We start from the raw sequence: 17,024 nt of genomic DNA, 5'->3' as shown, positions 1-17,024 counted from the left end.
AGGGGACAGGGGAGGGGTCTGGATTCTTATGTTCTCTGAAGTTACCCTATTTGAGTTCATGTCTCAAAAATTTTGTCGCCGATTGTAGTTTTTTTTTTTTTATAACAGGGGGAACTATCGCTAGTGCCGAATGGGCACTAGTCTTGTAGGGGGGTCTGGGGGTAAAGCTCCCTCCGAAAATTTTCAAATTTGGAGGCTCCGAAATGCCATCTTCTATCCCAGGATTCTACCCACTAATCGACTAGTTCCAGGCTGCGCTATCAGAGGCATTCCCTGTAAATTAGAGTACATTTGCAAATAGTACATATACACGCCAATTTCAATGGGGGTTTTTGCTTCCTTTAGCTTACTATTTGCACACACGTGGACAAACCAATTTCTCACCATAAAAATGGTTAACAATTGCAAGTCACTACAATCAGAATAACTGAGTCTAAAGAAAGCAAATCCATCAACAAACTTGTTTTGTCTGGCTCAAGAGGACCAGGGAGGGGGGCAGCTGCCCCCTCTGCCTCCCCGCTAGCTACGGCTCTTCCAACGTTACAAAATAGAAGGTCCTGATCCTAATATAGGATCTAATCAGCTATAAATTAAAATATCCGAACAACGGAAAAAATCAAGGCTGGTTTTACAGTCGGGAATGTATATTTTTTGTGTTACCAATATTTTGAAAGCCCGGCACCACCTTTCTTCTTCTAGATACAAATGATCAGGTCAAGCTAAGACGTTACAATTTAAAATGGAAGGATAGCGTGCAATATGACATACCAATAACATGTAAAAAAAAATTAAAAAAGCGAACGTTGAAAGTTTTGAAAACAAAAACCATTGAAGCCGTTATAATTTATAAAAGCAGGAATTTGGAATGTAAAAATATTGTAAATAAATACAAATGGAAGGAGTGTATTACATTTCATCTTTCTTATTAATACCCAGGGGTTCAAGAGTTTTGCCTCTCCCGATGAGGTATGCTTCTCTAGGTTTTTGCATTGCACATTTTCCACAAGAACTCATTAAATCTAATAGAGACAGTGTGCAAAAAGCTAAAGAAATATACATCATCGACAAAGGCAAAACTCTTGAACCCATTGGTTATAAATAAGAAAGATGAAATGTAATACATTCCTTTCATTTGTATTTATTTATACCATTTTTACATTTCATTTTTTTTTTATATAACGGCTTCAACAGTTTCTGTTTTCATATACTTTCAACGTTCGCTTTTTCCTTTGTTTATTTTTACCCGTTATTATGGTATCATTCTGCACGCTATCCTTCAGTTTGAACTGAAACGTCTGAGCTTGACATGATCATTTCTACGTAAAACACTGAAGAAGTTGGTAACACAAAAAATATACATTCCCTACTGTAAAATCAGCCTTGATTCTTTCCGTTGTTCTATCATTTTATCGCACCGTGGAATTGATGTTTGGAGGCTGAAAATTGGAAACACGTGACATGGCCCAAACTGGACCAAGAATTTCCAAGCACGAATATCTATCGTAGATTTCTAATAGCCTGTTCCCAAGGCCATAAGAACAAATAAAAATGCGGTAGGGAGTCTTTGAAAATCAATTTTAGCATTTAAAACACCATAACATTATTTTTTTACTTTGTTCAGAAATTCAGAACAAGGAGAAATCAGTACCATAAAATTTTCAAATGGGAACAGCAATTATACAATTCACCTGTGAGTTTTTTCTTTAAATAAGTAAAGTGAAAAAAATACCAAGGCAAGCTATTTTCCTTCTCTCAGTGACGATGCCTATCAACCTTTGCAGTTTGTTTCATAAGGTAAAATAAAGCCCCACCAAAGCAGAAAATCCACTATTTTGCTAGATCAGCGATGGTCCTGCTCATTCATCGCCGACGTATCTGTTTCACTTTTTTCCTGATTTTTTTTCCTTCAGAGGTCCAGGACAGGAAGATACTGAACTCATCGATATCTCATATTACAGTAATAGAGGTCTCTTGGGAAAAAATTTATTGCTCGCGTTCAGACAATCTGGGTTCGCCAATGCAAGTAAGGAGAGTAAATACAAATTACTTCCATGTTCACTGGGGACGTTTGTTAAAGCCTCTTCTAAAGACCCCAAGTGCCTAGAGTGCCCAGCAGGTAATTTTTCCTTAATTCATGATATGCGTGTTACACATTTAGAGATCTCAGTCATGAATTTTCCCTTGAATGCTAAACATGTACTTACCGTAATATGGCAAGGAGTTCCTTTGTTGTCTGAAATAATACTCAGAGTACAAAAGTCGACTAGGGATATCAAGAAAGTCTCGAGAACAAAATACATGCCATCAACATTCCAATTTATTTTTTCACGAAACCTATTGCAACTGTAACACTGGGGGTAGCTTCCGAATAAAGCCGTTAGACTGTTCTCACTTGCGCAAAAACATAAAGCCTTAGTCAATGCCTGGCTGATTGCAAGTGATTGTGCGTGATGTGTGAGCAAACCCATCGTAGGACAGTTTTTCTGTTTTAGAAAAACTACAGTGTCTTTTAGACCACTCTTTTGTTCTTGTAAAATGAAACAGTTATACAATAAGCCAAACATTTTATATCAGCAAAATAGCAAAATAGCAATGTTATTAACAACAAAGGAATATGTAATACATACCTGACTAGATTTGCTAAAACACGGCTAAAGAATTAAATTAGAAGTGCACTTTTACGATTTGACATCTAATAAGTCGAATGGAAGGTAGCTTAAAGTCACTAGCTGAGGCTTAACAATCACCACATTACATTGTATTGTAGACGGTAACAGGATTTTGCGATGAAATAAACAACATTTGAAAACGTCGGGAAAGTATAACTTTAGTCAGTTAAATTAAACCTTGAGGTCCATAGCTAACTCTCTGCCGAAAACACTGGATTGAAGATCCGCAATCTTTGAGCACAGAATAGGCTTTCTAAGACAAAATCACCTACACTAAACACTCACGAAGCGTTTTTAAGCTTGGCACAAAGAATAAGGCTTAATGATGCCTTCCGGAAAGCTTCGCTCAAGGCAGCCAAAGAATATCTGGGACAACCCACTATGAGGGCCGAGTTCAGTCTAATACGAGCGCTGATTTCAAACTGACACACAGAGAGATATTATGGGAAGATATAAAAAGCTTTTGATCTTTTTTGGGTTTATAGCCAGTGAGAAACTCATGGCAAACTATCTACCCCAGCGTATTCAGTATTGAAATAAGCGGTAGAAAATAAATATTTAGTGACAATAACCAAAAATAACATGCTATGTCACAAGACTCGGTAAAGGTATATGAGAGAGATTTCTATAGCCATGTTTTAGCAAATCCAGTCACATACACACTGCCTATATTTAGCGGTATTCGAGGCGGACAGTGTGGGGACGCTATATACAAAGTTTGTACTGATACAAAAAATAAAAAGATGCAACTAAATTAGGTATAGACACTTTTTTAAAAAAGGGATTTACAACATACGCTGAAAAAGAGATCACCAGAAAATAAATACGAATAAATATATAAGTAAATAAATAAATAGAATTACATCACATTAGATTCAATTTTTTAATTTCATTAATAAAGGGTGTCTTTATCAACGTAACAATTCTGTCTTTGAAGCTCGAGTAATAAGGAATTGTCTGTGTTTCCTAAAAGCATGATTCATTGAGAATTTTCTCCAATTCTCAGGGATACTGTTCCAGATTTTATTCCCGACACTAACAAAAGGCACCGTTTTTGTGATTCGTAGTTTAGTCGAAAGTATTTCCGATAAAAATTACCAGATAAAGGGGATCGGGTGTGATAGGTAGTGAACCTGTCAGCGATTTGTAAAAGTAAAAAATTAACTATATTAGGCTCCAGTTGAAATCGGTTTACTGCGCGGGTAGCTTTAGGATGATTTTTTCAACAGATTTCTTTTAAGCTACAGTACATTCTTTTATCGTCCATTGATATACGTGTAATAAAGTTTGAGCGTCTACAGACTGTTGATCGATACAAAAATGTACAAACGGAAGGCCGCTCCTAAGGATTTTAATCAATCTCCTCTGTGTTAACTTCGCTGATAATCGCGCTGTCCTTTTGTACTGATCCATATTTTTTGTTATTTCTTGTTCATTCAGGAGGTTTCTACTCAGACACGCGAGCTTATGTAAATAATAGCTGTCGGCGCTGCAAAAATGGAACTTTTGTCCACTACTCAATAGCCCCAGGAAAAAGCCCATTTGACTGCAAGTCCTGTCCACAAGGTATTCTAACGCCACAGTTTTATTATTATATTAGCCTGAGATACTCGGCGGGAAATTTGCCAGTTCATTAGGAACGATGCCAAACGTCAAAATCCATTTTATAATTTAATAGTCTATTAAATTAATTATTTGAAGCATTGAGGTTTTTTGTATGTTTCCATAGAAACTATTATAGCTTTTTCTAGAGAATGTTTTGGGAAACCTTAAGGAACGTGATGGGTAAGTAATTAAAATAATTACGCTGAAAACTTTTCAAATGGTTAGGGTCACAATCTACGATCCACCTCACTGGACTCTCAAAGTCATGTTCAAGCTGTAGAAGAAGAAATACTGCTATTTGCTATAGCTACCAGTATACTGGCTGGAGGATTTGGACTTTAAAAAGATAAAATAAGTTAACAAAGAAAAAACAAAGATTTATACTGAAATCAAAGTTCACTGTTGTATAATCCAATCGTGAACAATGGAAAAAAAAATAAAGAAGTGGAAAAAGGTATGTAATCCCACTTGATAATTAATTTTGTTTCCTCTTGAGTTACGCAGGAAGCTGCCTGGGATAATGCAAACGTTTGACTTCTACAATTGACACTCCACTCGAAGTAAATTAATTATTCAGAGAGAGTATATACGTGATCTTCTTCATTCGCATCTTTGAAAATAGAGAATGAAAGGATAGGAAGCAAGGCAAAATTGCCAAATTCGGTCTTTGATCGCGACTACTAGGATTGTGTACTTATAACAATAAATGATTCTTTAAGATCTTCTTCTCGTTCTTCTTCTTCTTCTTCTTCTTCTTCATCTACTTCTATTCAATTCTTTTTCTTCTTTTACTGACAAGGCCCTAAAGTCAAGACAACTGCTCGCTATTCTCATCTCCTCAGCTTTGCCTTTAGACTTTATCATTCGCGATTAGCTGAAGTGGCTTGATCAACCTCTGTCCGCAATAAAGCACATTTGATTTCATTAAGTTTTCTTGCCCAATTAAATCCAACCACTCTATGGCTGAGAAGCTTTTTCTTGTAGCATAAATGTGTGTTAGATGGTCAAATGCTTTATATTGACAGTGGCATCTCTGGCATTTTCATGTTTGCATTGCTGTCAATACCTGGAAATCTTACTATTCCATGATGATCCTTATGCGAGCATTCCACAAATCTCTGCACAGTGAACCTCCTCCTAGTTGTCGCAATCAAGATAATTTGTGGGTGCTTCTCTCAACCCCTTTACTTTAATTCTGCGGTTACTAGATTTGTCATCCGAACTTTTTTGTTGTCGTCATGTGTCTTTTCTGAACCAGGTGTAACTAAAAGTAATTACAAAAATAACTCTTTTACCCCTAACCGTGGCTAAAAAAACAAAACAAAACAAGTTCAAAAGAGCATTTTTTCTGTAAAATCCGTGAAACTATTGAGTACTCATACTACTGAGTGCTATTGAGTTTCATTTCAATGGAAATTCCTTTACGACACAAGGGGCTATTCGTCACTTTAGAGGCACCTCTAAAACTATCTCACGTACCCTTTAACCTTACAACATCCCCGTTGCACATAAAACAATAAGTGGGGACTGAGACAAACCGGAGGAAAGACAGTGATCATTTAGTGATCACATCATTCTTGTCCCAAATCTTCAAGGTTTTTTTTACTGCGTATACAATCAACGAAGTTATTAAGCAAACTGACGTAAGAGATGGTGAGAAAGTGAAGAAACTGATACGGACCCGTACTCCTTTTTTAAATTTCATTTATTTGCTTCTTGCACACATGCATTACATAAACATAGATACTTAAATACGGACGAAATACACTTAATACAAAAGAAACAAAACTAATTAACAAATGGATAGTACGGTTGCTAGACAGGATATGCGTACAATATATTTTTCTTTTTTATTTGGAATCTGTTCATATTGGATTTTTTTTTAAAAGCAGGAGAAAAAAGGAGAGTTCACTCAAATAGACGCCTTTGTGAATAATTTGTTTCCTCTTTTCTTCAAAATTTTCCTCCTTTCCTTTAATAATTGAAATTTGTTTTTCAGTTTTAATGTTATCTTTAACTTGATAAATATATTCTACAATAGATGGTTTTGAACTTTTGTATTTGTAACTAAAGATATAAAACCTAGAGTACACAATGACTAGCTAAAATATCTCTATCTAAAACGCCAGAGGCTTTCAACAAATCAACTGAAACCAAGAAATCTTTTCAAGCTCTTGTCACGGGACAACTCCAAAAGAAGTGAATAAGCATTTCTTAAGTTCCTTGACAAAACAGAACAGAGATCGGTATCTGCTGCTTAAATCTTAAAAACACTCCTTTCTTGAGGGGTTCGTTCCCATTTTTTCTGACGTGTGATCGGTCTTTAAAACTACGGTTATTACTACGATGTTAGAGTTATCGATAAAAAAGAGCACTCACGTCTAGTCTTCATTTATTCGAAACTTCATAGCCAACAAAATCACGGCTTAACTGACAGGGGACCAAACTTCGCGACTTAATTGAACAATCAGGACAATAAAAAATAATACAATCAACTGAAGTGATAGAAATTAGCACAATCTTTGTGATGATGCCTACCGTACAGGGTATCGAAACGTTATGTCGCCCTCATCTGCCAATCCTATTCAGGACTACACTCATCCCGAGGAGCATATTACAACTTGTTGTGACAGTAATCCTCAGGGGCACCCAACGAGGATATAGTTCAAAACCACTTAACATAGCATTGTTGAATGTATTTTAGTATTCAAACTGTAGATATAGGCATATTTTTATCCCCTAAAAACTTTTCATCTGTTCGGATTTCCTAGCTGAAAGTCTAGTGATCCGAAAATTATAGGGATAAAAACTTACCTTCTCGAAAATTTCAGCCAGGAAAAGGCTCCCGAAAATTCTAGGTGGCCTTTTTTTAGGGTCAAAATCCGTTAAAAATGGGTAATTATACCATTTTGTAGATGTTCGAAAATCCTAGGAGAGGTAGGCAAGCAAGAAATTTTACAACAAATGCTCCGAAAATTCTAGATCTCAAATCGTCTTCCGAACAGATATTTTCCCGAAAATTGCCGTTGGGTGCCCCTGAATTCTGGGTTCAAACTATGTACTACGAAGTTATACAGGTATCAAAGGTCATAAAAATCTCGGCTATGACAAAACGTTTACCACCCTATGTTCGACGGTATAACAACGTTTGTCTTACTTTTATTTAAACATTTCCGCTAAAATTCCAAAAATATATAGAAAATACACCCATTTTTGTCATGTTTACGTGTCAAGCACCAATAAGTAATAACCTAACCTCCACTTCTAGAAATCGGCTATTTCAATCTGGTTCAGCCGGAGAAATTAAAGACGACTGAAGAAAACATTTAATGGAAAGTAACGGAGAAAGATATATATCAAGATGTGAAACAGCTTTATATTTATGTTAAACGTTGGTCTTGCTAATTATTATACCTGGTATCAATTGGATACAAAGTTTACTTTTGTGATTTACCGTGGTTGTGCGTGAATGTTCATGCATAACAGCAACCGGAAATTTTACCGGCAAAGTCTCTGATTTTATTGTGAGTGTATGTACACCCTTCCTAGATCGTAAAATATTAGTCCCACGGAGGAAGCTTTTAAGGGAGGTTTGAATTCTTCATGTGAGGCTGTTTATGAAGGACCACTATGTGCAGTTTGAGCGATGAATGTTATAAACAACTGAAAAAATGCAAGCTGTGTCCAACAAAAACCAAAAAAACGGCTGACAGGGCAGCTTGCAGTTTTAGGAGCAATAGTTGTATTACTGTCTGTTTTCGATTGAAAGCTGGAAAAATTATAATTATAATTAACAACTAAAGAAGCCTTGACTGTGCTCTGTTCAGTTTTAAAGCACGCAGGAAGCGGCTAGAGCACGAAAGAAGTGTAGGGGGAAACACGAGACGTAATCGAGTGTTTCTCCCTTCTTCTTGAGTGCTCTAGCCCGCTACTTAAGTGCTTTACAACAGAACAGAGCACAGTCATAAGGCTTCTTTATTTGTTTTGCGATAAAAATAAATCCGTTAAATTCCCCACGCATTGCTTTCTAATTTTCAAAACAAACTTTATTTTCAAAGCGAACCAGAGTGTCGTCAGGATGTTCTTCACTTTTATAAATCACGCTTTATTAGCCAATCACAATCCTGATTAGGAATAAGATAAAAGGTGTCAAAACATCAAAGCTATCACAAAGTAAGACGAGCAAAACGTTCAGTGAATATGAATGCTAAAGAAATGTACTTTCTACGTTCAAAAATCAGTTTCTAAAGGTAAAAAGTGCTTTTGCGGCCCATGAAAACCTGGACGTCATTAACATCACATATTTGAAAACAAACTGCTTCAGCTTCGTATCGAAAACTGCCCAAAAACCAGGGGCACCCAACGACAATTTTCAGAAAATATCTGTTCGGATGACGATTTGAGATCTAGAATTTTCGGAACATTTGTTGTAAAATTTCTTGCTTGGCTGCCTCTCCTAGGATTTTCGAACATCTAAAAATGGTATAATTGCCCATTTTTAACGGATTTTTAACCTCAAAAGGTCACCTAAAATTTTCGGGGGCGTTTTTCCTGGCTGAAATTTTCGAAAAGTTAAGTGTTGATCCCTATATAATTTTCGTATCACTAGACTTTCAGCTAGAAAATCCAAGCAGATGAAAAATTTTTAGGGGATAAAAGTATGCCGTTTAAAAACTAAAATACGTTAAAAAATGCAATGTTTAAGTGGTTTTGAACTATATTCTCGTTGGGTGCCCCTGAAAAACTGAGCCTGAAAGTAAAATTTTATAAAATTCGCCAACGTCTTCCCAGAAGTGATGGCGCCTGTAGTCTCGCGATCGTGTTTTAAGCTAGTATTATGAATGAGAAAACTAAAAACAATAGACAGAGAAATTATTCTTGAAAATTTTGTTATTCGAAGACTAAGAGGTTAATCGGATAAGCACAATGCAAATTTCAATACAAAATCTATCGCAAATCAGGATGTAGTTTGAAATTTTTCTTTAGCGCCAATGACAAAATTTATAGAACGTTTGTAAAACATTTATACATAGTAAATTCCCTTTTAAAAACGAAACTTTCTTGACCACAGAGTACAATATACCTGAAAATTCTTCGCTGTCTTAATTGGTCTCAAAACAGGACATTTTGCGCTCCGCCGCGAAGAAATGATCGTTGAATTCCTCGAAGGACCATTTTGTAGCTAAAAGCTCTCCTTAGTCCACACCAAAAATAACTGAACATTCGTTTGAACTTTCCCTCAATTTCCACTTGTGTCTTTTAACGGTGTATTTTTAACCCAGAAATGTGGAACTTTGGTCTGAAAACAGACCGCCGCATGGTGTGATTCACAGATGGCGCGACGGCTTTGCAGTCAAGCCAGGTCAAGCGTACCCCCAAGATTCCATTAATGAATTTATTATTGGAAAGTTGAATTCGTTGGTAAATGTGGATTTCAGATTTATCTCTTCATTCTTGCATGCGTAATGAGCCGTGAATTCACACGAAATTACGACATTTCTACCGCCTCAGTTTCTCTGAATTTGATGTAAATGTAATTTAATCCATTCAAAGATTTTCAATCTGACCAAACACAGAGAAGTTCTTGTAAAATATTCACTGCTCATTAGGCATGCAGGAATGCTGATTTGAATTTGACACTAGTTTCTGGAACGACTAAAGGATTCATTTTTCAAATAATCAATTCATTAATAGAATCTTGAGGGGTACGCTTGACCTGCCTTGACTGTAAGGTGATGTTACATGAGACGATTCGCAACAACGATTTTTCGCGCAACACAGCGTTGCAACATTGTTGTAACATTGTTTCGAATAGTTACAATATTATTCCAACATTGCATCACTGTGTTGAGCTAAAAATCGTGGTTGCGAATTGTCCCGTGTAACATCACCTTTAGTTCCGTGCTTTATACTCTCGTGAAGCATGCTTTATCAACCAACCAGAGTGTACGTTACATCTGAACTTTATTCTAACTATCGGGTAATTTTTGTTATCATGGAGGCTTTCTACTAAAAATTCAGATGGTTCTTCGTTGGTACGGGAACTATTTGGAGAGAGTTCAGCTGAAAGTTCCTTTGTTCCCCCTAAAATGTATAGTCCCCACCTTAAACACTTCCGGAAGGAAAAAAAAAGAAACTTTCACATCCATATTTCATCTCCTCTGTTCTTTTTATTGTATTAATTTCTTTGCAACAACCCCAGTTGCCCGCGAACAGAGAAAGGTATTACTAAATCTTCGGTTATCATAGTATTCTATATCGCTAAACGGGCCTTCGTTTTCAAAATCAAAAATTCGGAAGAGCGAATGTGCAAATTTTCTTAGTGAGTAAGAACGAGATGATTATGTGTGGTTTATCTTTAACACGTAATTACTAACGATTTTTTGAGACATGCATTGTTCTAAAAAAAAGAAAACAACAATAACAAATGAACAAACGTTTCACTTGTTTGGTGGAAACGCTATTTCACCTTGTTACTTTATATAAGCATCTCCCGTCCCCAAAGAATAATTCATATGTTTTTAATAACAAAATTGAACGGATTAGTTACGATATTTTGTAACAAATGTTCGATTTCCTATTTTTACAGGTACAGAAACATATGAATTTGCAGGGTTTCGGGCCTGTAAGTGTTTGGATAATTACTACCGAACGAATTTGTTTGGGAATTGTACACTATGTGAGAAGAATGGAGGACTAAAATGTCTGGATGACTTTGCGAATCTAACAGCTGGCTTTTGGTGGAAGTGGAAACATCAGACACACTTAGAAGTGTATAGAAACTTCATTAAAAACGTAACCAATTTCTCCTTTACTCCTGAATTACACAAAGCAAATGATTCCGGCATTGAGTACCCGTACACCATACCTCAACCGTACAGATGTCCCATAGCAGAAGCTTGTAAGGGAGGTTTGAATTCTTCATGTGAGGCTGGTTATGAAGGACCGCTATGTGCAGTTTGCAGTGATGGATATCACAAAAAACTGAAGAAATGCAAGTTGTGCCCAACAAAAGGATGGATGATCGGACAGCTTGTAATTATTGGGGCATTAATTATCTTACTGGTTATACTTGTGGTGTGGAGAAGCAAGAAAAAGAACAAAAAAGACGCTGGACGATCTTTCCTTGACAAGGTCCTCGGAGAGATTAAAATTGTTGTTGGTTTTTATCAGGTGCTGTTTGGTATCATGGAGGCGTTTTCATACATAAAATGGCCTGGAAGTCTTTCCGTTATTGGGGAATATTCAGATATTATTCAGATGAACATTCTTCAGATAGCTCCCCTCCACTGCATCTTTCCTGACTTGGAATTTGACGCATTCACAAGTTTATTTGCAGTTATGGGATTGAATATTGCAGCAGTCATCGTCGCCCTTGCTAGCCTTGCCCTTGCCACTTGGATATCGACACGACATATGTCGAATGAAGAAGAAAAAATGAAGAAAAAGGAGGGCATTAAAGCGATAGTAAAGAGAAATCTGTTTTTCTTTCTTTTCGTGACCTATCTGAACACTTGCCTAAAAACAGCTCAAGTCTTACCTCTTGCCTGCCATAGACTCTGCGTTGACCCCAAAAAAGATGAAAGCTGCGAGGAGTATTTGAAGGCCGACTACAGCATTAACTGCAAAGGAGAGAGGTATAACCGATTAGTCATTATGGGATACTGTTCCATTGTGTATGTGATTGCTTTGCCTGCTGCTGCTTTTACAGCAATTTGGAAAAGGAAAAGAGCTGAAAAGAAAAATGAATCAAGCGACACAAATGGTTCGGAAGACCAAAGTACCGTGCAAACGGGGCTTCGTTTTTTGCACGAAAACTACAACCCTCGGTGTTGGTATTGGGAGCTGGTGGAAACATTTCGAAAGGTTATTTTAACCTCTGGATTGATCCTTTTGGGTGGGGAAAGCAGAGCTTACATTGGCCTAGCTTTGGTTTTTTCTGGTCTGTATGGTATCTATTTCGCGTGGAAAAGCCCAATAAAAGATCCATTCGAAAACAAGCTTATGCTATCTTCACTTGCCGTTACCTTCGTAAACCTTGCAATAGGAGCCGTGAGTTCAATCCCAAGTGAACGTTTTGAGTCATCAGTCGACCCAATCCTGGATAACCTGCTGTTCAATGGCTTGGTCTTTGTTGCCAATTCCTTGGTTATTGGACTCCTTGTTGGTAAGTTATGAAAATTCATTGTATTTGTCTGTCCCAAAACCCTTATATGTTACAGGCAGGCTCATACCTTAACTTGGGCATCATGATTTATTGTTCAAAGTTCTTGCAATAAAAGTTGTATAGATTACTTCATAGTTAATAATTAAAAAGCGCGCACGATTTTTATTCACAAGTTCATTACAAGTGAATAGATATCGTACAAATTAACCATAACCTTGAAGTAATTTTTTTCATTCTTTTACCATTTTTTATCTTTTTTTTACTTTGATCAAAATCAAATCACCGTGGGAAAGTTTATTAGTATTTCCTTAATCAATATTAAATCATTGTTGTACTTGTTATAAAATAATATAGAAACATGCAGCCATGAAACAAATATTTATCATAGATGAGGCTCCTTCTCGGGAGTCGACATTCATAACAATTCTTGGATCAATTTAGGTTTCCGGGAAACTGCCCACTTAACCCTCCCCTAAGCTAACATTAACACTTACTTCTCACTTTGGGCAAAATGATGGCTTAGGGGAGGGGTAGGTGGGTAGTTCTCCCAGACACCTAAATTGATCCCAATTCTTTGTCATAAGGTATTTTTATCTCCTCCTCTTAAAGAGCAAGGAAAGCGTTTGCGTTAGGTTTATTTCCTTTTCTTTTAAGTTTTAGATACATTTGTTTTTTGTTCTAAAGATTTTCGTGTCTGTTCAAGCTCCCGAGCGTCTTTCGCAATGCTGAAACTGGAATTATTCGTCTTTAAATATCGTTCAAAACTGGCCATTAAAGATGACGTAAAGGACTGGCTTCATAGTCATCTCACACATACAGCTCCTTCGGGGCAATTTCTTTCCTTGACTCGTTAATCGTCGTTTAAATCGGTTTTCTTTGTGTGTGTGTGTTTTTTTTCTCGTTTTCGTGGCTCTCGATAAATTTCTTGATTGATTCTAATGTCTATAAACCCTGCAGAACTTTTCAGAACTTTTTCACTTTTGGCAAGTGCACGAACCAAAAAGCAGGAAACGATACAATTTTTGCCACTTAAGTGAAAAAATCCGTTTGAGACCTGTGATTGGTCATAAGATATATATAGAAAGAACTGATTTTTTGCTAACCCGGTTTTCAAAAATCCAGGTAGTAGATATATAAATTTAGTATATACTAAAACAGTGGATAGTGTTTTTCGCGCGCTCTGATTGGCTATTCAATCAGTGAATATCCTGCACTAGTCACTGATTCACCTCCAGTTCCTCCGACCGAGAGTCGTCAAACTCGCATAAGTTGCGAACAAAATGCCTTCCGGGTTTCCTGCCGTAACAAACAAAGAAATTTCACAAATAATCAAGCAAGCTGTTCCGAAATACACAAAGAAGGTCACGAAGTTCATGCTTTGTCTTAGTTCGACTTGAATTTATCGATGAAACCGGTGGAAAAGTTTTTTGTTTACAAATGCGAAGTCTTGCCTGATTACTTCATTTAGTTGACTTGTTAATAAATAAGCTCAAAACTAAATTTAATAATCTTTTTTTACAGAATGATTTTAAATACCAAAAGAATACACGACTCCTTTTGAAGAAATTTCCCCGCAAGATCTAAACAAATGCCCTTAAAAGTTTTATTTGTCGGCAAGATAAAGCGACGGCCGCGGCCGTTCGGTCATTGCGCGCCAAATTTGTAATCGTTCGCAACAGTAAATGAGTTAAAAATCATCATTTTTGTGCTCAATTATGTCACTGTTTTAGTATATGCTAAAACAATTATTCACCTCAGTGTCGGTGGCTAGTAAACCGCGTCTCGGTAAATAGTCACCACTTGCTACCGACACTGAGGTGAATAATTGTTATATAATTTTTTTTTTACCAGTGAGCAAATTGCATGACCAATCAGATTGTTTTTTGTTTCTGACGAACCAGCTTTGTTTAGAGTAAATCAGTAATTACATTATGAATCTCTATGTTTTTTTAAAAAAAAAAAAACAATGTATTATTACGCTTCTGACCTGAACAAGAAAAATGCTTAAGAGCACGGTCAGGAAATATCTAGCAGTGAGTGGCAAGAGTTGAAAAATCGATTCCTTTATTCTTTTTTCCATATACAGCTTTTAGGTAGATAAGAAACGTGCTGTAAATTGTTTTCACCAATAGCCTTTTATTTGCCACAAAAATTAAAATATCGGTTTTCAAGTCTCAAAATGGCCCATTTTTTTTTAAACTAAAATTCGCTAACATCAACTTTACTCGCGTTCGCAACCAAAGCCGCATGAACAAATTTGGACACTTCCCATAACAGAACAATTTTTTTTTCACTGTTAGAGTAACTTTCAGGGAAATAGCGAGATTTGTCGAACTTAAATAATTCAAAAGAGAAGAATAGGTTTTCACGATAGCCAAAGCTTAACGCTCGGACGTACACGTACACGCACACGTACCCCCACTGTGGTAAAAGGGGGAGGGGGGTGCCTTGATGGAACCCATCTTCTGAGTTTTTGATATGTCGCAGTATTTCGAAACGAAGCCTTCAATGAAAAGCCTTTGAAGGTGAGGTATATTTTATGAGGTATATTTTATGAGGCCTGTGGCGTCACCAAACATGGCTGCCATCTCGGCCACCATCTTCGATTTTATCAAGAATTAGAAATCAAGTAAAACCCGCTAGAATTGATAATTTTGTTGTGCTTAAGAACGCCTGTCCGTAAAAATCAAACATATCGCGGCAAAGGTGGAAAATTCGATTTCTTTCATATTTTAATGTTAGATAGGCTAGGGTATAACTACAATCACTGTATTGATTTTTCGGTGAAATATCCTTTTATTTCAGAGATAATTGCAAATATCCAAAATCCGTTGAAATCGCCATTTGAGGCGCTCAATTATTACATGGGTTGGAAAGCCTAGAATGCAAAAACCGATTTCACTACCGCCTTTAAACATCACAGCCTTCTTTTACAACTTCTAAATATCTGTTAAAATGATTTGGGGAGATAGTGCTCTCCTCTTTGTATACAAAATAATTTAATTTCGAAGGCATACAATTTCCTTCAGTAAAAATAATGGGTGAAAAAACATAATTTTTACCATGTGCGAAACCTTCAAATCGATTAAGCTGCTGGTGGTGGAATGTCAGAAGGATGGTCTACAGATTCCTGTAAAAATTTCTTTGGGCAAAGGATTACTAGCGACGCGAGAGCTTTACAAAATCTGTTAAAAATGCAGACGTTTGACCTTCCGCGGTCAACTTTGAAGTTGCGAGTCGGACATAAAATTTTGTTCCTTCACTTGTCTAAACCCATATTAAGTTAAAATAAGCAGATAGAAAACCGTTTCGAAATGTTTCTACCTTATTATGAGCAGTAAACGACCGGTCCAAAGATCATTTTAGCACGATTTTCGGTTGTTCGTCGCTTGACCTCTGGTTTGCAACCTCTACAATATGCACCTCACACCCGACAGACCGAGTGAACTTTCGACGTCTTCAAAGGTCGAATACTAATCTTTGATCAGTTTAGGCGAATTTTATTACGATTGCATCTTCTTCGACGGTTTATAGCCATTTGTTAAACACTGCTTTACACTGCACGAAAATATATATCTGACCGGTGCTACAATTGCACAATAATGTCCGCGACGCTGTTCGTCACTCAATACTGTCACGTGCATTTTAACGGGGGAGGAGTGGTGGTGCTTGAAAGTACATAAGTACGCCTAGAAACCCTTTCTAAACGACTAAACAGTTTAAAAGCCGATTTATCAACTTATACTACGCAATTGCAAGATGGCTTGCTTGCTTCATCTTCGTTAAACTCTAGTTTCTACTTGAACCACTCAGTAGCCTGTGCCAGGCTCTCCGGATAGTATAGTGCGGACGTATTACAACGAGCAAAGCGAAAACCCCAGCTCCCGCGCGTTTTTCGCCTTTCTTTTTACTGAACGACTTTTCACCACTATCTCGGAGCCTGGAACAGGCTAACCACTCAGGCGCTCTACAATCTAGCGCTGTTAGTTGCGACATAATAAACATCGACCAAAAACTGAACCTGTTCGCACTGCGACAAAAAATAGAGTTTGGCCTTTGCAAACTGATAATTGGAAAATTTTGTAATTACCAAAACTTTAAAGATGTCTACAACTTTCTCCTAGGCGACAAAATCCTCTGTTCCCTTTATTTTGACAGCTATCCTTCGTTTGGTCATTTTATTTCGCGAACGTTAACAATTAACGTTACTGGTTACACGAATAATTTCGCGTGTCTCATTTGCGAACAGGGTTTCAAAAATAAAAAAGAAGCAAGAATCATTGTTGCAGGTGCTAATCAAAAGGGATATGCTACTATATAGTTAGGTACTGTTGTACACGAATTTTGGTGAGCGTAATCAGTTCTTGTTTTGAATAAAAGGGTTATCAAGGTTTTCTGTACAGATGCTTTGAGACATGTGCCTTTTATTCGTTAAAACATTGGTTGTTATAGTCAAGAGTACCGTAGTCCCATTATACACTTTACACAAATGTATAGCGATTGCGTGAATAGCGCGCACTGCAAAAGATCGTGAGGTGACAGCTCATGCAAACCCGAGTTTTGCATGGGCTAATTTAGCAACA

General features: G+C 36.9%; 1 protein-coding gene across 1 annotated transcript in view; it reads left to right on the top strand.

Annotated features, from left to right (window-relative positions):
• Window positions 1-961: 961 nt before the first annotated feature.
• LOC140925166 (uncharacterized) overlaps window positions 962-17,024 on the top strand; it is a 20,625-nt gene continuing 4,562 nt past the window's right edge. Inside the window, exons 1-3 of the mRNA XM_073375162.1 lie at window positions 962-966; window positions 1,911-2,116; window positions 10,864-12,441. Of these exons, the coding sequence (XP_073231263.1) occupies window positions 962-966; window positions 1,911-2,116; window positions 10,864-12,441 (1,789 nt within the window). The remainder of the gene's footprint in view (window positions 967-1,910; window positions 2,117-10,863; window positions 12,442-17,024) is intronic.

The sequence above is a fragment of the Porites lutea genome, chromosome 1 (genome assembly GCF_958299795.1).
Source record: "Porites lutea chromosome 1, jaPorLute2.1, whole genome shotgun sequence".
NCBI lineage: Eukaryota > Metazoa > Cnidaria > Anthozoa > Scleractinia > Poritidae > Porites > Porites lutea.
This window is presented reverse-complemented; position numbering and strand designations above follow the sequence as displayed.